The 21,512-nt window shown below is 40.8% G+C and overlaps 2 protein-coding genes across 3 annotated transcripts; both read right to left on the reverse strand.

Moving 5' to 3' along the window:
• Nucleotides 1-922: 922 nt before the first annotated feature.
• On the reverse strand, nucleotides 923-3,194 carry LOC125287320 (cytochrome c oxidase subunit 6B1). The gene is made up of 4 exons (XM_048232956.1): nucleotides 3,064-3,194; nucleotides 2,126-2,248; nucleotides 1,651-1,751; nucleotides 923-1,157 (listed from the first exon to the last, which is right to left on the reverse strand). Exons 2-4 carry the CDS (start codon nucleotides 2,229-2,231, stop codon nucleotides 1,104-1,106), a joined length of 261 nt encoding a protein of 86 aa, XP_048088913.1. The 5' UTR covers nucleotides 2,232-2,248; nucleotides 3,064-3,194; the 3' UTR covers nucleotides 923-1,103.
• A 1,538-nt stretch (nucleotides 3,195-4,732) lies between these two features.
• fam234a (family with sequence similarity 234 member A) lies at nucleotides 4,733-20,658 on the reverse strand. 2 transcript variants are annotated; one of them, XM_048233623.1, is made up of 12 exons: nucleotides 20,561-20,658; nucleotides 19,126-19,432; nucleotides 18,868-18,978; nucleotides 18,502-18,684; nucleotides 17,146-17,270; nucleotides 16,522-16,654; nucleotides 15,864-15,987; nucleotides 15,600-15,767; nucleotides 15,296-15,377; nucleotides 14,986-15,132; nucleotides 7,158-7,260; nucleotides 4,733-6,992 (listed from the first exon to the last, which is right to left on the reverse strand). In XM_048233623.1, exons 2-12 carry the CDS (start codon nucleotides 19,400-19,402, stop codon nucleotides 6,769-6,771), a joined length of 1,677 nt encoding a protein of 558 aa, XP_048089580.1. In that variant the 5' UTR covers nucleotides 19,403-19,432; nucleotides 20,561-20,658; the 3' UTR covers nucleotides 4,733-6,768. The 2 variants fall into 2 exon arrangements, with proteins under 2 accessions (XP_048089580.1, XP_048089581.1); XM_048233624.1 differs by having other exon boundaries at nucleotides 20,566-20,640.
• Between the last annotated feature and the right edge of the window lie 854 nt (nucleotides 20,659-21,512).

A 21,512-nucleotide genomic window follows, 5' to 3' on the forward strand; every position in this document is an offset into this window, starting at 1 on the left:
CTCTGCAACCTAACGTTGCAGTTTTAAATTATAATCCCAATACACTTTTTGTCAAATTCAGCGAATTTCACTCAGATGGTCATGGAGTAATACAGAGTGATGGATGGAGTGTTAATACAGAGTCCTAGGCTGGATCTCAAACATCTATTTGCATACAGCCTCTCTCCATGGTCCTCCAGCGCGTGCCCCGTCTCATTTGTCTAATTGCAACCAGAGGAGGTGAGAACGAGGAGAGAGGATCGACACGCGAGGAAACGTAAGAGCGTCCTATCATTGGTCCAAGTTGTCCAGGTGGAAAGTTCCCTCCCACGTCTGTCAACATTCGGTTTCAAACAAGTTTGTAGCGATTTATTAGTGACAATAAATGAGGTCTAGATAGACCAAGAAAAGATCTTTACATACTGGAATTATTATGAACTACCATGCAACCATGCTCGTGTTGTATTCAAATAAGTATTCATTCATGTGTCGAGAACTATCAAACATTACCTCATTATCAGGGTCAATAAGTGTGAATACTCCATGTTCATATGATCTCTTTAGGCTTTGATATTAGTTCATATTTTCTGCAATTTGTGTGTAACAATGGTCTGTTTATAGCCGAGGTGATGCTTCGCCGCATTATCAGTAATTGATGTCTCTTAAAAGTTATGTGCGAGTGTTCAGGGCATCTCATTTCTCATATCTGTCTCTCCTTGATTCCTCCATCATCCTTACATTCCTTCACAAAATTAACCCTCCTTATATTCCTTCACAAAATGAATTAGAAAGAGGGGTTAGGACAGGAGGGAGGAAGGAAGGGAGGATGGACAAATAGAGAATTGAGATGCACCCCTGGCTTTGAAGGCCCTAGCCATTTTGTTTCCCCATTTACAATTTAAATATAACCACAGTCCCACTCATAGATGATTCCAACACCATGTCAGAATTCAATGCCTGAGGCTTTTAATGCAGATACTGCTGCAAAACATTCATTACACAAGGAATGACTTAGTCCCACTATACCACACAGGCGCATTATGGGAGATATGAAGGGCCCAGTCCGGCTGCAAGGACCAGTCCGCACATCACTCTTCTGTTGCCGACAACCACCCAGGGGATGCTCAGATCTTTCCAGCGAAGGTTCCATCATCTCTCTGGCCATCCCATCTCTCAATCTAAAGTACACAATGACAAATATTACAAAAGGTATTAGATGCTAGACCAGAGGGGTATACTAGAAAATTAGATAAGTGGTATGTAGAGCCTAAAGCCTGAGATGCATTCAGAGTTGGCAAGCAGATGCAAAAGTTTGTGACTTTTGCCCATTTTCACCCAAGAACTGTTGTAAAAAAAAAATCCTCCACTGACATTTGCCAAACTTCAGGCTTTATTCAACATATTACTAATCTTGCTTCGTAGTTCATATGTGAAGGCGCTATGACCTCTAGTGGCATCTAAAAACTGTCCCCAGATAATAGCCTATCTTTAAAAGGCATGTTAAGATGATGGATTCTGGTTCCAAGTAATTTTGCCGTAGCCTACTGGAAACTTTTCCCACAAATCAAAGTGGTCACTGTCACTAATTTTGTGCTGTCAGTGCTTTTATGAGATTACTATGAGCTATGAGAAATACAAAGGTGTAACGTTGGTCATTCTTTGAGGACTCACCCAGGAAAGTGGGCAAAGAGATTTGTAGACTCTCTTGTACCAATCACATGGGGCCACATCCACACCTTTGGCCTCCAAAGCTTTCTGGCAGCGATGGTAGTCTAGAAACACGAGCAATCATCTATAAATAATAGATCCCACGTGGCCACAGAAGAACAGTGTGTGTGTGTGTGTGTGTGTTTGTGTGTGTTAGAGAGAAAGTCATCTGTGTTGACCACATATTCAGATCTGGACAAGCAGCTTGGAGGATGAAGCTGAAGACCTTGAAACCCCAAATATGCACTTAATGTATGATTATGCATTTGAGCCCTATGTGAGGTGAGTTCATGTGAAACATAAACTCTAACCAAAAACAAACACCTTTCCCAATAATGATAATATATTATCCAAACAAATGAGGATAAGACACATCTACCAGCAGTGGAGTCCTTAAGTGACTGACACTTCACCACACCTCCAGGCATGGTGCACTCACCTAAATAATTCTGCCAGCAGTTTTTGGTCTGGTTTGAGTTGGGGAATCGTGCATCGAATGGTGCTGTGCGGTACTTCTCCAATTTACTCTGGATATTCTCAGCCATGTTCCGTCCGTCGAATCCTTAACCCACAAGCACGAGATTACATTTTTTCAGTGGCGTTATAAGGCAATGCATGTGTGACTCAAGCACTTAATTGGCTATTTCATCTAACAAACCGCCGAACAGCAGTATGCCTATTTTCGGTGTGTCTGGTGATAATACACGCAAAGAATATCCAGTTCCATGCCATGCAAACAAAAGACACCGTTATTGTAGCCTAGTGCATTGATCCATTAAATGTTTTATTGCCCACAGCAATAAAACATTTAATGCATCAGTTAGCCCGCAGCAACAAAATTGGAAACGTCTGTAGCCTACCCGCATTATATGCTACCGCTCCTCCGATTTTTCTAGTCTACCGACACCGCATAAACGTCAGACACCTGAAACTAGCTGTTTCTGGGTCATTTCAGGCTGGATATCAGTTGGGGTAGCTGTCGAATCACATGGACTACTGATGACATTGGACAGTTGAGGCGACCTTTTCCTGTCGGTATGCTTGCGGAAATAAATTCACCCATTGTTATATCGATTGTTGAGAAATATGTTAATACATTTACTATCACTTCGTTTTGTTTAGCCTAAATAAATAGTTCACAAATGGCATAGTATAGGCCTAGACTTTATAATAGGAAATATTTTTCAATATACTATATAGGCCACCAGAATACTTCATATCAGGCTAGACTACTTTCACTCTCAACAGTGTGGTTTGTAAAAAAGATATTGCAATTCTGATAATTATCATTAGCTTTAATCGGTAAAATATATTATGCATAATAGTAGCCTAAATTGTTCTAGTAAAAAGTAACAATTTGCTAGAATTGTAACTTACCTTGATGTCTTCAAGGTGGTGAACAGTTCAAAGTGACTTTTGTACTTGGCGATGAAGCCTCGCTCGACTTGGCTCAGTGTATTGAGTGCGCGCCCTTGCGCGTGGATGAAGTGCGCTCGTGCAGACACATTTGAGCGATATGGCGGACGCAGCCGGTCACATTGAGATGATCTAGTCGGAAAGAGGGATGCCTTCACTGGTATCACCGCCCTCACTCGGGACAGTTGACATCGGATCAGTATGTGCACGTTACAAATCGATCGTATCCAATTCATTCCATTCATGGACTTTGGAATTGGTTTTGTTTCTTTGTTTTGTTTAGTAGACATATTTCCGTTTTCCCATTACGCCATATATATGTCTCAAACAAACCGAAAGAATTTGCGGAAGACGATGTAGGATACTTAAATACTAGCATACACTAGGCCTACATTTAATTTGTTAACTCGTAGCCAGAGATAGGCCTATCAAGTGGTAGGTTCTATGTCTATTTGTCCATCTTATGTATAGGCTATTGGTAGGTATTTTGCGCTCCATAGCGCTGGAAATCCCATTGTGTTTGTTCTCTCATCTTCAGCTTTGTAGCTTAAGCTGCAAGTCAAGGGGTAGCATATATGCTTTGAACACTTGATTAGGCTATTAAAAAAATAAGAAACTTCACCTCAGGTAACCTCTTTCCAGGAATAACGAAACGTATTGTCATATTCGGTAAGGTTTTGGTCTATCGAGCAACTTAACTATCACTGACCAACTTAACTATCACTGACCACTAAAACAACTTAACTATCACTGACCATCCCACTAGAAATAAGGACGTTTAAAAAGATGAATGAAATAAACGCAGGCACCCCAAGCTAGCCAAGTTGGTTTAACGGAAGTGTAGCCCATTTTGTCAGACACGCAACAGACTTCCATACATGGATATGGGACATGGATGATAAAAGTAGTTAACTAAACGTAAAACACTATTAACGGATCAACATTCACACCGGGAACCAGGCAGGCTTGTATCAGTGTTTGACAGGTGTCTGTGGCTACTTTGGGGGCGCGTGCCTCGTCGTGCTCTCTCCGAGGCGAAGTCCGCTACACAGTTACATTCACAGGATAGCGGAGTCGATTATCTCATCTCGGCTGGACAGCGATATCGAGATCTGGGTTAGTCAGATGGGTAAGTGGGTGATAGTTTGGGAAATAGTCTAAACGTAGCCTATATTTGGCACGCGAATCTATAGGCTCTATAATCTACGTGACGAATCCCTCGTTCGCCTTGACATATATTTATGACTGGGTACGCATGGCATTTCTGCACCTCTCCTCCCGCGTGGTGCGTTCATAGCTTACGTAAACGATCATGTAGTATAGCCTATAGATGCAGACAGGGCAGAGGTAATCGAGCGTGCTGTGTTAAGCTGTTTCAGCTTTCACTAGCTTTCAACGAGTACCGCTTATCCAAATGGTAGAAAATGGTCACAGGTTGCTGCTTAGATGTATGTGATAGATGCCCTTCTGGAGTTTCTGCCAATACCTCTTGGATATGCATACATATACTGTACATCAGGGGTTCTCAAAGTTTTGATTGGTGAGGGCAAATTCAGGAACCCAACATTGAACTGAGGGCCGCCAAAGGGGCGGAGGGAGAAAAAGAAGAAAACAAAACTGGAAAAAAAAATCCCATTTGTAATAATTTTAATGAGCAGGTTGCATCTCTTCAAGTACAAACGTATTTAGAACAAACAGTCTCAGTGTGCCTTGCTTCTTATCAGCATAGGCCTTATTCAGGGCCAATTCCACCTACCAAGGCACCACAGGAAAACCTGACTGTCACGAAACACCAGAGATTTCAAAGCACACAGTACAGTTGTACAGTGTGTGTGTATGTATATTTTTTATATATATTCCCACCATGGCCCTTCGCAGGCTCGTATAAACCTGTATTGAGGAATTATCAAAGGTATTCATCCAGGCCCAACATAGCAGGCACATTCTCAAAGATCACAAGTGATCCATGTCTGTGCATGACTACGATAAATGTAAAGCAAGGAGTGGTAGCAACATTTATAGCCAAGATGGCATGTATTCCAGGCAAGACAAAAGAAAGCAGATATAGCCTACAGTTGGAAAGACAATAACGAACTCGAGTCAAACACCAAAATTCTTATGAATTCTGTGACAGGTGCAGTAAATAACAGGAGATCCATCAAAATGATGCATAATTTTGGCATAGGCACCAATTTGGCACCAATAACAAACTTAAAAAGCTTATGTGTCAAAGATTTTATTGGTCATAAGATTGAATATCTACAGCCTTAATTTAATTAACGGAAAATAAGATTGTATTCCGCAGTGCATTGAAACCCTGATCCACAGGTTTAGTATTAAGTCCCACTCAGAACAGATATGCTCAAAATATAGTCTCAAGATTGCCTGGTTCCCATTAAATAAGTATGTAGGAAATATGCCACAGTTAAGTCTCACTCCCTTATAACTGACCTAACTTTTTAAAACCACAGTTTGTGGACAATAACAATACCTCACACGTTTTCCTGTTATTCAGGGTGCTTTGGTTCAGCAAACATATTTCCGGGTTTCCTGATACAGGGCTACATCAGGCCAGATCATGTAAAATGGCACTGGTGTAAAGTATGTTCAAAGTCAGTAAATTTTCAGCACAGGTCCCAAGCACACTGTTAGCCTCTCCTCATTACAACAGCATCACAGAGTGCATCAAAAGTACATCCCATATGGCCCCACCAGAACAGACAGAGGCAGTGATTGTTCAAGCACATGCTAAATGTAAACGCAAAAAAGAGCCTGTGCATAACAGTTCACCAGGTAAAAACAAAAGCTGAGAGGTCTCCATCAGTACAGGTTAGTGTTTCTTCTGAATTCCACAGCAGTAAACCGTATTCTTGCTTCACACTACAGTGCCACTAAAAGCTGACCAGAAGACAGCAGAATATATATCTTAAATATCTACACAAAAACACAAGAGCCTGTCTCTCTCTTAAAGTGAAACAGTACATTCAGATGAAAAGTGTGACTATCAACTACATTCTTTCAATTCATCTGGTAATTCAGGAAAAACATTGCTACAATTTGATTAGAACTGCAAGAGAGCTTTTCTATGAGAAATCCATGCATACCACTGACAAAGTCATGTAGGCTTCTCAACCTGTTTGAAACTCTACAGGTTATAAAGCATAAAATTAGTCCCAGGTTATATCAAGTCATATGATTAAATTGACTCCCAAGAAAGATGTGATTGCACTACAGTGGTGGTCAGTTTTTGATGGTGATGTCTAATGCTATATTACGGTTTTAAAGGGGGAAGGTCAAGTATGAGTAGTCAAAAGCTTCCAGGTTGCAGGTTAATTGCACATTAATGCAAGAAATTCCTTTAAGAGTGTTTTAAGATAGTACTTAGGTGTACTTAAGGCCACAGAGTGAAGTTGTTAGTGTCATCTGAGGTGATTAACTGAAAGCACTGCAAGATGTAAGATAAAAGTGGGTCAAACAGTGTGTGCATAGAGGAAACAGGGATTAGCTCTTCTTCCTCCTTTTGCAGTGCAAAATATATTGGGTGTCAGCTCTACCTGATAGCGAGGGCATAAGGACAGTCCACAGCAGGTCTTTTTTCTTAATGATTAATGTGGAACACCAGGGAACACAGGTAAAGCAAAAATCTGCACAACCCTGGAGGGCCCGCTAGTCGCTGAAACGTAGTCGGTTGAAGGCCTCTTTGACGTGCTCTACGTTGTCCTGGGTCACTGGTCCACTCACACTCAGCACCGTGCTGTCCAGGACGTCACTCTTCAGCTTGCGCTTGGTCAGAACCACTGAGCCCGCCCCTTCTGGCTCCACCCCCTCGCTGGCGTAAGGGCCGGTCAGAAGGAGGTAGGAGGCGTGGCGACCTCGCTCTAGTAGAGTTGCTAGACAAACAAAACCACACACAAACTAAAACTCTCAATATGTGCTCAACTCAACAGGATAACTGGATCCTGTTGAGTTGAGCACATAACTGGATTTTATCGTAACCTTTTTGTGTACGTGTGTGTGCGCGTGTGTGTGTGTGTGTGTGTGTGTATGTGTGTTACCTTTGAAAGCAATAATGTGCTCCACTGGACTACTCCTCTGTAACAGTAGATTAGAGTAGGAAGGGTGCAAGAGATAAGAGAAGCGCTGCTCCATTCCAGAGCCCTGAACACACAATAGGTTACACATTAATGAAGGAAAACACTGTATGCCCATAGCATAGCAACAAATGGTACAGCATGTGTCAGGTCACAGTCCCCTAAATATAGAGGACATATAGTGTACTGTGAAAAGACTTTTAAACTATGTCCCTTTCATCACGTGAGTGCCTAAAGCACAGGAGTGGACATCCGGACAGACTTCTGCTGAGTGAAAGCTCTGATACGCCAAATCAAGTTACTGTAGGAAGGAGCTTTCAAGTGAAAAGCAAAGTCATGGAGGGCCAAGAGGAAATGTGTCGGAGATAGCAGTGACTGACACAAACAGTGGAATGACAAAGGCTACAGGACTACCATTTCGGCTATGTATATTTATTTGTGCAAAACTAACAAAACCTTGTTATATAACTCTTTCCAGTCATACATGAATTTTGAGTCTCTTTGGAAAGAAGCATCTGCTAAATGCCTTAAACATAAACACAGACATACAAACGTGGTTTAATGATGGGCTCTTATTCCATAGAAGATGGATATGATGAACTCTCGCACACTATAGTCTACAGTTGTGGCCAAAAGTTTTGGTAGTGACACAAATTGTGTGTTTCGCCAACTTTGCTGCTTCAGGATATTTAGATTATTTTTTCACATTTCACATGTTCAACCCCAAAACAGAAAAAGTTGTGACGTTGTGAAAAATATGAATAAAAACAGAATGTAATAATCTGCAAATCTCTTCAACTCATATTTAGTTGCAAAAAGTACACAGACAACATATCAAAGGTTGAAAATGACAAATTTGACTAATTCATGGAAAATATATGTTAATTTTGAATTTGATACAAACAACATGTTTCAAAGTTGGGACGGGGGTAACAAAATGCTGGAAAAGTTGTGTAATGATAAAGAAAACAAAAAGGAAGAATGTTTCACAACTAATTAGGGTAACTGACAACACGATTGGGTATGAAAAAGAGCATCCCAGAGAGGCAGGGTCTCTTAGAATTAAAGATGTAGGGGTATTCATCACTCTGTGTAAACCTGTGCACACAAATGATGAAACAATGTAATTTTAATGCTTCTTAACATGAAATTCTGAAGTATTTGGGGAGTTAATCATCTACAGGACATAATGTTATTAAAACATTCAGAGATTCCAGAGAAATCTTTGTAAACAAGGGAAAGAGCTGAAAAACAAATTGGATGGCCGTGGTCTTTTGGACCTCAGAGGGCACTGCATGAACCCCAGGGGCCATATTTTGCACCCTGGTGCATGGCGTAAAACTCGTTTTCCACCCGGCGCGGAGTGTATTTTCTTATTTTGCGCGCTTATTTTTTAAACAATGCGCCCAGAGGTGTGGCAATTAACAACTTAGGGAGTGGCTTAGCGCATTACAAATTGCACGATACAATGGGAAACATAATTAGAATAAAGATATTACGAAATACTGTACATCTCATGATGAGTAGTTATTCACCATCATTTGCAAATTGGTAATGACGGTTAAAAGTGATTAGGGGAGAGGCGAGAGACACGTATGGAGCACAGCTGAAGACGCACTGTCACGAGATATAAGCAACTCCTCTGCAGGATAAATGTTGTTTTATTCAGTAATTTGAGCAATATTAGTGTAAGTGTTGCTTTTTCCAGCCTATGTTTGTTTTCGAAGGTAACCCATTGTCAGTCAATAGTGAAAGTAACTGCATATAACGGTCTTGTCGTTGACTGACACCATGGTGAAGTTAGTTTCATTTTGCCAATGAGTTCAAATAATAGACAAGTGCAAATGCGTGAAGGCTATGCTAGGTTTTAGTAAAGTATGGTTTAGTGGAATTACTATTCCATACGGTCTCGCAAGCAGCCTCCTTCAAATGTGCTGTTGAATGTCAAAATATCGATGCATTCTTTGACATGGTTTAAATGATGTTATGCCCCACACCCATTACTGATTAAGAAATGTAGGAACACCTTGTTGCGCCATGCGCTCAACGTTTGATAACGAAAACCCTCCCAATGTGGACATCCTATTAAATTTGAATAAGCTTTTGACGAATGAGTGACGATGCGCATTAGACCGTCATGATGGGGCCCCCGACCTGTTTTCAGACCTGTCATTGTATGGGCTCAGGAAAACCTCTGATAACCATTGTCTATGTGCACAGTTTGATACTCAATTCAAAAACTGCAGCCAAAATTGTAACAGCTAAAATTGTATTGAGACATGATACAGAAAATACCATATCTGGGCCTGAACTTGTTTAAATTGGACTTAGGTAACATGGAAAAAGGTCCTGTCAATCAAACTTTGCCATTCTTTTTGGAAATCATGGACTCATCTGGGCTAAAGAGGAGAGGGTCTATCCAAGTATACAACCTATCCAACTTGTTTTAGTGCTCAGTTCAAAACCCAACATCTATGACTGTGTGGAGGTGCATTAGTGCCTACAGCATGGGCATCTTCATCTTGCACATTTGGCAAAGCACAATCAATTCTGAATGATGTGTACAGGTTTTGAGCAACATATACTGCCATCCAGGCAATGTCTTTTCCAGGGAAGACCTTGAATATTTCAGGAAAACAATGGCAAAATGAATTCTGCATATATTTAAATAGCATTTCTCCATAGAGGAAGAGTCCAGGTGCTGAGATGGCCTGTCTGTAGTCCAGATTTGTCAAATTAGGTGCATAATGGAATGAAAAACATGACTAAGAATACCCCATACTGTTGAGCAACTGAAATCCTACATCAGGGAGTAATGGGACAACATTTCATTCTCAAAACTGTAGCAAATGGTCTCCTCAGTTCCTCAACATTTACAGAATTTTGTTAATTAAAGAGGTGAAGCAACACAGTGGTAAACATGCTCCCGTCCCAATTTTTTTTTAAACATGTTGCTGGCATCAAATTCAAAATTAACATTAACATTTTCCATGAAATAGTCCAAATTTTTATTTTAAACATTTTATATGTTGTCTATGTCCTTTTTGCTGTTAAATATGGGTTTACGAGACTTGCATATTCTCACATTCTGTTTTTATTTGCATTTTACACAACGTCAACTTTTTCTGTTTTGGGGTTGTATACTGAAGAACAAGTATAAGCTTTTCAGCTGCACGTGTTTCTTGCTAGAGGACACATGAGTTCACACACTTCTTACCTCTTTTTATAGCAATCAGTTTGCTCTTAAAATTCAATCAGAGTGATGAGAGTGATTTCTGACTTGAGCTGACTTGTCATCGCTCACCCTGTCCCTTGTGCTGATTATACTGAAATTATGTAATTTGTGCCAAGACCAAAATGCAGTGAAAATTGGGTTTTTAAGATAAAGTTAACTTTTATGCTCATGAAGCTTTTTGCAATGCATTACTGTACAGCAGTACTGTACAAACTTTTTCTTCCAAGGGCCAGCTCACTATGCCTGGCACTAAGAGAGGACCAGAGACTCGGAGTATATCAGTAACCATAAATAGCTTAGTGCTGTGAACAACAACAGTCTACCTTAGTTGAATATTCCATTACATTTAGTTATAGGCTATTGCAATTTAATACCATTGTTAGATGTGTTTATATTGCCATCATGCCATGTAAAATGTAGCTCAAATGAAATAATACTAATAAAAATACTTTAGCATTCCCAAAAGTATTAGAAGGGAGTCCCAAATGTTTTCCTTAAAATGTGTGAACTCTGTGTCTTTGCATACACAGCTCAAGTTGTGAACAAGCAATATCCTACAAATAATTTAAAGTTCTCAAACTATGCGAGTTTTATGAAGTGCTGGCAAAAACATCTAAAATGACCACCATTCTAACTTTCACTCACCTGATGAGAACTTTGTGAATTTGTATGAACATTTGAAGAGTGAATAAAAAATAGAAATAATTATCCCAGAAAGTCCCAGAAATATGACTTGAATAGAAGTTAGTTAGTTATTAACAATTAATTGATAAACTTTTAGAATACTTAGAGCACTGATGCAGTCAGCATAGGCCTCTTACATTGTTTGCAGGTAGGTTCATTCTGTTTCCGATGGCAAACGCGAAACAGCGGCAAAACAACCACCAGTGGACAAAAAGAGTATTACACGTGTGTTGTTAAGACTCGCCATAGAGAATGATTGGGGGAAATTACGGAGGTTATAGTTTGACGATGTCGTACTCCCGTGCGGGCCAGATGCTATATACCACAGACATGTTTTGGGGGGCCACCCAAAATGAGGTGGCGGGCCGTAGTTTGGGGACCACTGCTGTACAGTAATATGGGTCTGATCACTCTGCACAATGATCTAAAAATGTCTCTGCTCTACATGTGTTGTGTATTCACATAGTGTGTGTGTGTAAACTCAGAAAGAAAAAAGGCCGCACTTTGCATATATGCGTTTTATTGCACAGACGCGTTTCGGCTTAGCGCCTTCCTCAGTGTGCTCAAGTGGATACATATACAACCTCACTTATTTATACCCACACCCACATACACTCCCACGTAATCAACCAATGGTGATGCAGTGTCATCCCATACAAAAATTCAATTAAAATGGTCCATTGCTTCTTCTGTTAATAGAATCACATCATGCACAGGCCATTTACACCAATAGCACTTTTACAAAAAACATTTTTACCTTGACCTGATGTTGCTTGTCGTTGACAACCAAAACAAAAGACTGAATACAGTTCGACAGGATATTGCCGACCTTGAGACACAACTTATGAGCAAGTTTCCCCCTGCACAATTCAAGGAACTGTTGGAGAAGTGTGAAGCGCAAATAAACACATACAAAACTGAGACACAGCGTACCAAAATGGACAAATACCGAAGGGATACGATGGACTACAGGAACAACGCCATGTACCCTTGGCTTCAAGGAAAACAAGGCCCTGGCAGAGCTACTCCAAAACAGCGGAGGGCTCCGAGCATAGCCTCTTCTGGAGACATGAGCACCGACACCGACTCATCCGCTGCCACCCATTTTTTACGCAGACGCTGTCCGCCTCCAATGCCCGCCCCAATGACCGAGCATCACGGAACCGCAAGACGCGGAGGGGGAAAAAGAAACCTAAGCAATCGGAGGTAAATGACCGCTCCAACATCATTAACATCTCTTCTAAACAGCTAAGTGAAGATCAGCTTTCCGTATTATCCAAGGGCCTCTCCTTTGTTCCTGTTAAGGGAAATGACCCTTTCACTTTGAAAGTAGAAATGTTTAAGTTTTTCCGATCCATTCGCCTGAAGGCGTTTTTCTCGAAAGGGACTGATAGACTATATAGTACTCAACAAGTGACTGAAACCCAGGAGTGCACCCCTGTCTCCAGAAAGACTGTATTTAAACCAAAAAGCACTTTTCTTCCTCCAGTCAATAACTCCTTGCTAGAGACTTTCTGCCGACTGGTAGAACAGGACACCTTCAACTGCTTGGAGAGGGAGGACTATACAATTAGGCCCAACCTCTTAACTTCTGAAAAAGAAGCATTAAAGCAACTAATGTCGGACAATGATATCGTTATTAAACCTGCAGACAAGGGTGGCTCTATTGTGATCCAGGACAAGTCGACTTATGTTGCAGAGATTGAGAGACAACTCCTTGATGGAAATGCATACATGTGTCTATCTGCTGATCCAACCATGAAATTTAACAACGAGATAAAGTCTAAATTGAAAAAAGCACTTTGTGAGTCATTTATTGATGATAAGGAGTATAAATATTTGTTACAGATTAACCCGGTAAGACCAGTCATTTACACTCTTCCAAAAATCCACAAGAGGCTGGACAATCCACCTGGCCGCCCGATTGTGTCGGGTAATCAATCTGTAACAGAACCGCTCTCACAGTACATTGATTATCACATTAAGAAAATAGTCTACAACCTGCCCTCCTTTCTGAAGGATACGACTGACTTCTTAAACAAATTGGCTAGCATAGGAGAGGTAAATGCATCGGATATGTTATGTACCATGGATGTGACTAGCCTGTATACGAACATTCCACACACAGATGGTTTAGCATCCTTAAGATACTATCTAGAGACTCACCAAGTGCCACATACTGACTTTTTAATCTCATTGGCCACTGATGTCCTGACCAAAAATTATTTTATGTTTCAGAATAAATTCTATTTGCAGACACAGGGCACAGCAATGGGTTCGCCAATGGCACCCAATTACGCAAACCTGTTTATGGGAAAATTTGAGCAGGATTTTATTTACTCAGATAATCCATTCAAGCAACATCTGAAAGTCTGGTACAGGTATATTGATGACGTATTTTTTTATATGGAACGGGACACAAGAGGAGTTGGAAGCTTTTAACATTTATGCCAACACTAGACTGCCGTCCATACAGTTTACCTCAAACTCTGACCACAAAGCCATAGCCTTTCTGGATGTACTGGTCAGGAAGGAGGACACCTCATTACACACTGAGATCTACTGAAAAGACACAGATCGCAATGCGTTACTGGATTACCGGAGTTTCCACCCGCCAGCACTGAAACGCAGTCTACCTTATAGTCAATTACTAAGAGTATGCCGCATTTGTGACAGTGATGAGGCTTTTGAAAGACAAGCAGGAGAGATATGCCAAAGATTTTCACACAGGGGATATAACAGTACATTACTACAGGGTTGTCTTGAGCGTGTGCGCAACACCCAACGCACTAACGTAATAACTTCTAGAGCACATAGACCGACTACAAGCACAAACACTCCAATCACTTTTGTGTCGACCTATGGAAACATATCTAATACATTGAAACACATTGTACAACGTCATTGGCATATGTTAAGTAGTGATCCAACAATTGGTCATGTTTTTCAAGATCCCCCCGCGATTCTGCTACAAAAGAGCATCCAATCTAAGAGACCGCCTCGTACAGTCATATCTCCCTGCTCCAAGCCCGCTACGTCTTTCATTTAAAATCCCAGACGGCAACTTCAAGTGTTTTAATTGTGTAACGTGCAACTTTATGCTGACTGAAAAATCGTTTACACATCCAAGCACCCAAAGGACGTTCAAAGTAAAAGGCAGAATTACCTGCTTAACCTCTTTTGTTGTGTACCTGTTGACGTGCCCTTGTGGGCTATTGTATGTTTAAAACGTCAATTAAAAACCAGAATCTGTGAGCATAAGTCGAACATCAGAAAGAATGACGAAAAATCGTCAGTTGCAAAACATTTTAATTCTGCAGGTCATGATGTTAACTCACTCAGGTTTATGGGCCTGGAGACTGTCAATCAGCCTAATAGAGGAGGGGACCGTGAGAACCGCCTTCTACAGAGGGAGGCATGGTATATATTTAACTTGAATACATGCACACCTAATGGAATGAATGAAGACTTATCTTTGATTTGTTTCTTGTAAAAATGTCTTTTGTAAAAATGTCTTTTGTAAAAGTGCTATTGGTGTAAATGGCCTGTGCATGATGTGATTCTATTAACAGAAGAAGCAATGGACCATTTTAATTTAATTATTGTATGGGATGACACTGCATCACCATTGGTTGATTACGTGGGAGTGTATGTGGGTATAAATAAGTGAGGTTGTATATGTATCCACTTGAGCACACTGAGGAAGGCACTAAGCCGAAACGCGTCAGTGCACTAAAACACATATATGCAAAGTGCGGCCTTTTTTCTTTCTGAGTTAACATTTAAGTTTGGCCAAGCACTCTCAAAAAAAGTAACATAAGAGACTGAGTGAAGCCTGCTCCTACCATATACTTTGTGTGTAAATGTACTCACTGTTTGGTTGGTTAGTGTCTCTCCCCACAGCATAAACACAGAGTAGGACTGTATTGTGAGAACAGATGAAGGGGCGGGTGTGTGTGGCAGAGCCAGTAAACGGACCTCCCACAACACTCCCCCTGTCTTTCCATCTAGAATAACAACCTGCAACAAATGCATCCAGATTAGCATCCCAAAGAGGACCAAGGCCCCTCTGATCATACGCATACTAAAACCAGAGGAGGAACACTAGCATCTCTTTAAACACATATACAATATTCAAATACAATATTCCATTGCAGTCAGGTATACAAAAAAAAAGACTTACCCTCTTGGTTGCATTTCCAGCGTCGTCCTCTATCACCACATCAGGAATGCCATCTTTGTTGAAATGTCCAAATGATGGCTGACTGAACACATAAAAATGTGAAATGACATTAAAAGTGCTATATGTAAGACAAATTAAAAATGAAGGAATAGCAACAGAAAGTGAGGAAATAACCATTTTGACTTCATGTCAAATACACCTACAGTATGTACTGTGCTGCCTTGATGTCAACTAAAGTTATTTGAAGGGAGAGGAGCTCATTGGCCGACAGCTACAGCCAAACATATCTAAACCAGCAAATTACCTGAGCAGTGTACTGGTATTGGCTTTCCAGAGGGACGTAAGACTGTCTCCGTCAAGCAGCTCTGTAATGGTGCCTTTGGGCTGGTCCTGGTCCTCCTGGTCTGTAATCAGCAACAGAGAGGGAACTCCAGTGCCCACAGCTCTTGATACCTGCAGCAGAGATGAAGAGCTGTGGGAGATAGGGAACAGTAGATTAGAGGAAACGGATGGCACAGTCATTCTGTAACAAGTACTTTGGGAGCGTTCATGTGCGTGTGTGTCTTACTTGTAGATCATTATTGGTCCCGTTCCATTCCTCCTCTTCTCCCACTTTGGATCTTTTTTTAGCGGTTTGTCGAGGTTGGCTTTCGCCACGAGATTCCACAACCCCTCAGCATACAAGCCAGAGGCTAAAAGGGAGGATGAACAACAACATTCTTGATTGTATGTGTTGAATTAAAAACTTGTTCTACTCGGTCCCAGTTTTATTTTATTTATGTTGCTTTTCAATCCAGTCACACAGTGGTTCTTAATTTTGCCCTGCATGTTTAGAATCAGTCAGTGGAACAGATGTGATTTACTAATTTAGATTTAAAAAGTTGTTTTTACCAGGATAAGATTGAGGATTAATACACTCGTCACCAAGCTGTGTCTACAGCTGAGAAACAATTCATGTTTTAGAACTTCACAAAATATGATGTGAAGTGAATTTATACTATAAATAGGTTAAAACTGGACTATGGTGTATTACACAATGTTCCATCATACAAAATATGGTTGTTGTCCAATATCACTGTGCTTCTGTTAGATTTACCTATAAGCACATAATGCTCAATGAACTATATTATTTTCCATTCACAAAGTCAGCAAACAAGTGGTGGTGTTTGCAAGCTGACTACTTGGCTGCGTTGCCTTGGTGAGTTGCCATGGTGTCAGAGGAGCACCTGTCTGCAGAAGGAGGTACTGCGCCTCCCCGGCCGTCTTGTGCAGCATGTGAGATGATGAAACCTCAGCAATAACCTCCACCTCGGAGCCGAGCTGTAACCCTGTCTTCCCTGAGAGGAACACCAGCTTCATCTAAGGGAGAGGACAAACTGGTTTCCAACAAGGCATACTTTGGTTGCAAGGCACAGCTGTAAACATAGCTGTGTGATGATGTTAGCATGTGTTAGTGTTCTGTGTTCTCATCAGTGTAAGCGGCTATTTCACCTGAGACAAATGGTTATTATTTTACAATTGTAGATTATTCTATTCATATACATGCTTCCATAAAGCCCATTCCACAGACAGAGTGGCTAAACATGAAACATGTAGACACAATAACCGGAAACCTTGGAGCAGGGTCTCGGAAGGAAAACATCTTCCAAGCCAGACCAGCAGTGTTTCAGATTTAATCAGTAGAGCAGTAGGACACTTGGCAAGGCTGCCCTGTCAGGGGCTGTTATTTCTGCCTCAAAGGTTTCCCCTTTACCTTCCCACTTTTTGTAGTGGCAAGGTCACATTCCAAAGAGCCCAACAACCAAGAAACTCGCATCTCAAGCAATTTCACTCATGCCCCACCCCAGTACCTGATCATGCTGAGGCGTGAGAAGAGCGATGTCATTGGTTCCGTCACCATTTAGGTCTGAGACACCCAGTGCAGGTGCCACTGCCCCGACACCAGGAGAGGAGCTCTGCTGCCACAACACTTTGCCTTATCAAACAGACACACACTTCATAAGTCCACACGTCACTACCTTCCTATACATTTTCATTGTTGTTTGCGTCTGGCCATTGGATTGCAACAATGTTAGGGCAATTCCTGAAACATACTAATGCCATGACATGTTTTAACCATAATAAAGCCTATGCATAAAATAGTCCAATAGTAACAAACCACCCATTGCTGCTCTACATTTTCTATATTTGGTTAGTAGGAAGAGCATGGAAGGGGGAAGCTGAACCAGTGAGCGTAACCTTTTAGGCAGAGCCGGACAGTAACGGAGTACATTTACTTGAGTACAATTTTGAGGGATCTGTACTTTACTCGAGTATCATTTTTGGGGAGTACTCATGACTTTACTCAAGTACATTTGAGAGGCAAATATTGTACTCTTTACTCCACTACATTTCTATCTATAACTGTGAGTACCCGTTACTACTTCTAAAAAAAAAAGGAAAAAAGAAACATCTCGGAAACCCTCAATTTGTTGTTTCCCTCTCAAACGTGATTGGATTGTGCAGGCGCCACTGATTGGGACAGCCTATCAGCAATCACCTTCAGCTTTCATAAAGTCAACTCCATGGTCAGATTTAGATAAGAGACGAAACCATGGACGAAACAATGGATGAAGACGCAGCAGGTCCATCCCGGTAATGTGCCAACCTGTGGCCCCACCTCGCCAGACTATTTAAATTTTCTGAACAAGTTAATGATCGTTTTCACTTCAAGTGTTTCAATTACAAAATAGCATTTTGTATTTGAAAAACGTATTTTAAATACATGTATTAGAAATACTGCCCATCCCTGGCAACATGGTAAAAAGATGAAAATGACTTGATTTTACTTCCAATTCCTTTTTCATTCTCCAAGGTATTAACATTAACATTTTTCATAACTCCATGTAGGACGTTTCTGTACATTAAATGTAAGCACTGTGGCAGTAGTAATGCAATATTTAGAAAATGTAGGCTACTCTTGTACTCTTGATACTCAAGTACTTTTAAAATCAACTACTTCAGTACTTTTACTTAAGTAGACATCTGACTGTTGTACTTTTACTTGTACTTGAGTAAAATTTAGCAAAGAGTATCTGTACTTTTACTCAAGTAATGAAGCCGTGTACTCTGTCTGCCTCTGCTTTTAGGTTCTGCTTTGTGTGCGCAGTCCAGTTGACCTGTATACGCTTGTGTGTATATGTGTACACACTTCTGTGCCTACATACCGTCATGTGTGGAGATGAAAGTGAGTGTGTTGGTGTGAGCCAGGAGGCATTCTGTGCTCTTTTCGTCAACTCTGTCAAGTCCACACTGAGCCCATTGCAGGTCAAAATTCAAAGGACACTCCCATATCATTTCTCCATCCGTTCCATCCACCGCCAGCACAAACATACATGGAGATGACAAGCCTGCAAAACCCACATCCTCACAATTACATTTTGATTCAACACTTCAAGACTTATTCTAAACTCATTACTCACACCCACACAACACTTCACTCATTAACCAGACAGCCAAGAGTGAGGAATGATTTGCCTCACAGCATTTTTGTCACCTGAAAAAATAAGTGTTTGACGGGGAGCGAGCCTTACCTTCATCCTCACAGGTCGTGTTCTTACTGCCCTCATTGCTCTTGTAGATGAAAATAATATCTTTGATCTTGTCCTTATTGGCATGTTCTACAGCCAGAAAATCATACGCAGCTACACGCACATACATATACACACACACACACAAACACACAATTTAGTACATAAATATAGAAATATAGCACATTTTTGTCCACACAAATAGTAGGCTACTGGCACCTGACCCAACAATAAAGCATTATTTGACTGTTTGTATATTACCTGCAGCAGGTAACGTGTGGTTCCATGTGACTAGGTATTGTGGCCGTGTGGGGCAGGGCAGGATGAACGAGAAGGCGAAGACGATGGTGAGGCAGAGGAAGAGTGCGAGCAGGAAGGCTGCTGTGCGCCAGCCTGAGAGACGTGACAGGCGCAAGCCTCCTCCACAGACCCCCTTCTTCGTGGACGAGGTGGGTCCACCGATCCCTGATTCACCTACATCCTCCTCCTCGCCCTTTAACGGGTCCACCTCACTTGAGCAAACCCCTGGATTCGTCATCTACACAGTATCACACACCTGTAGAATGACCTAAAGACAGACAAGTGTGACAAGACAAGTGGAGTGTTTCTTCCCAATCTTTCAATTCACCGGAAGCATTTTAAAATGTCCAACCCAAGCAAGGCTATTGTTTGATTAGTAATCTAATACATCAAACAATGACTATACGGTTGTATCACGTGAACAGTTTTCCAGCACAGCTGAGCTTAGAGCCGTTGATTCATGCGCGCCTGATCCGTGCGTTTCTCAAATGCTGACAAACCCACGATATGCAGTCCAGCTTTTTCCGCAACCCACCGAAAACTCAAGCTCTTCTCTCGGCCAATGCCTCTATGAACAAACAGTCGGGGTCTCTAGAACGCTCCGTACCAACACATGTGACATTGGCTCACAGAAATGTATCACCTGTTTCAACAGGCAGAAACTCGGCAACACCATAGCCGCCACAGGGGCTGGCTTGTCACACCGCCAAGCCAATTTACGTCATTTGCGGTAAACATAACGCGAGCAAACTAAACTAACTAAATGTTAACATTAGAGTTAATATGGCTTTCCACCAAAGTAGTTCACAGCATACATCATACATAAAGAATGTGTTCATTTTGGTAATTGACACTTTTTAACATTAGGCTACAGCCACAAGGCTCAATGGTAGCGCTTACTTACATTGTTTTTCCCTGGCTAATGTTTTCATTGACCATAATCTACTTTCACGTTGGCAATGCCAAATTGGCATATCTAAATACAAGGTCCATCGACACATAATGTTCTCAGCAAGAAGTACTTTATCGTTGGCTAGTTATGGTAGCTAGGTTCGGAGCATCTATCTATCGACCTGAGTCATGTCTTTCCGGAAAAGATATTGCATTGAGTTAACACTGAAATGAGATTTTAGTTAGGTAAAGTGGGTTCAAAAAGACACTTGTAAGACTATCCAACAGCCATATGTTTCTTTTAACTACCTAGCATACACTTGTTATGATAATTGGAAAAAAGCTAACTTAGCTAGCAAGGTATGCTAGCTTTCAATGTACATAGTCACTCTGAAGTTTCATAATACAAACTTCACCCTATACATGAATTTGATGCGATTAAACAGTCTGTATGGAATTAGCTTTAATGTTTCTCCGAAAGTTCAAATCTGTGTCTTTGACTTACCTTACCAACTTGTTTTGTCGCCACTCGCCAGGTCGACTCAGCTGGTGTGTCAAAGCTGGTGTTTCATAATGAAGTTGAAGTTCACGCGAGGCTGCAGAGAGCCAAGGCTTGTTACCTTGTTACGCCCTAGGCCGACTTCTCATGTTTATGCCTTTTGCCATGAATATGGGTAATCATCAAAACAGTATACACTGTTACAATAAAAGTAAAAAAAAAAAATATGAGAAAATGTGTAAAGCTGTAAATTAAAATGACTGATTAGCCATATTGCACATAGCCATGTTACAGCCATATCACTGCTTGGATCAGCTGTCTTAAGCATAGACTGTACAGTCTATGGTCCTTAATGACTTTAGGCCTGGGCCTATATTTTTGCCCAGTAAATAATTTATTTTGAGTGGAATTTAAGTCAAATGCATTAAACTCGTCAGTTGACCATCACTCTTCAATGTGGTTGGTTGCTCAATTGTACCAATTGTACCAAGATAATAATTTAAATACGTATCACTGAAATAGACGTTTGCATATTAAGTGCAATAAATTAAACCATTTGGGCAACTAAAAGTGAATGTGTTTGAAGCCAGTGCTAAAGAGGTTCAATCAGGTCAGTGCAAAAGATTCATTGGCTAATTGTAGGCACTAAAACCCACTCTACAAAACAGAATAACAAAGAATAATATCTTGGTTTCCCATCTGATCTGTGAGTTAGGCCTATGCCTTCTTAATCTAGAAGATCTAGCCTATGTAGGCTAGGTATTTGTATTTTCTTTAGTCTTTCTTGTCTATTATTATTATTATTATTATTATTATTATTATTATTAAAGCCAACATAATGTATGTCTATGTGGAATAATGTGTAGGTTTAAGTCAGCCACGTTTGTCCAAAGCAACTTACAAAACCTTTGATACGAAGAATAAACAAAAAACACGTTTTAAATGTTATTATTCAAAG

Source organism: Alosa alosa, chromosome 22 (genome assembly GCF_017589495.1).
Source record: "Alosa alosa isolate M-15738 ecotype Scorff River chromosome 22, AALO_Geno_1.1, whole genome shotgun sequence".
Taxonomy (NCBI): Eukaryota; Metazoa; Chordata; class Actinopteri; order Clupeiformes; family Clupeidae; genus Alosa; species Alosa alosa.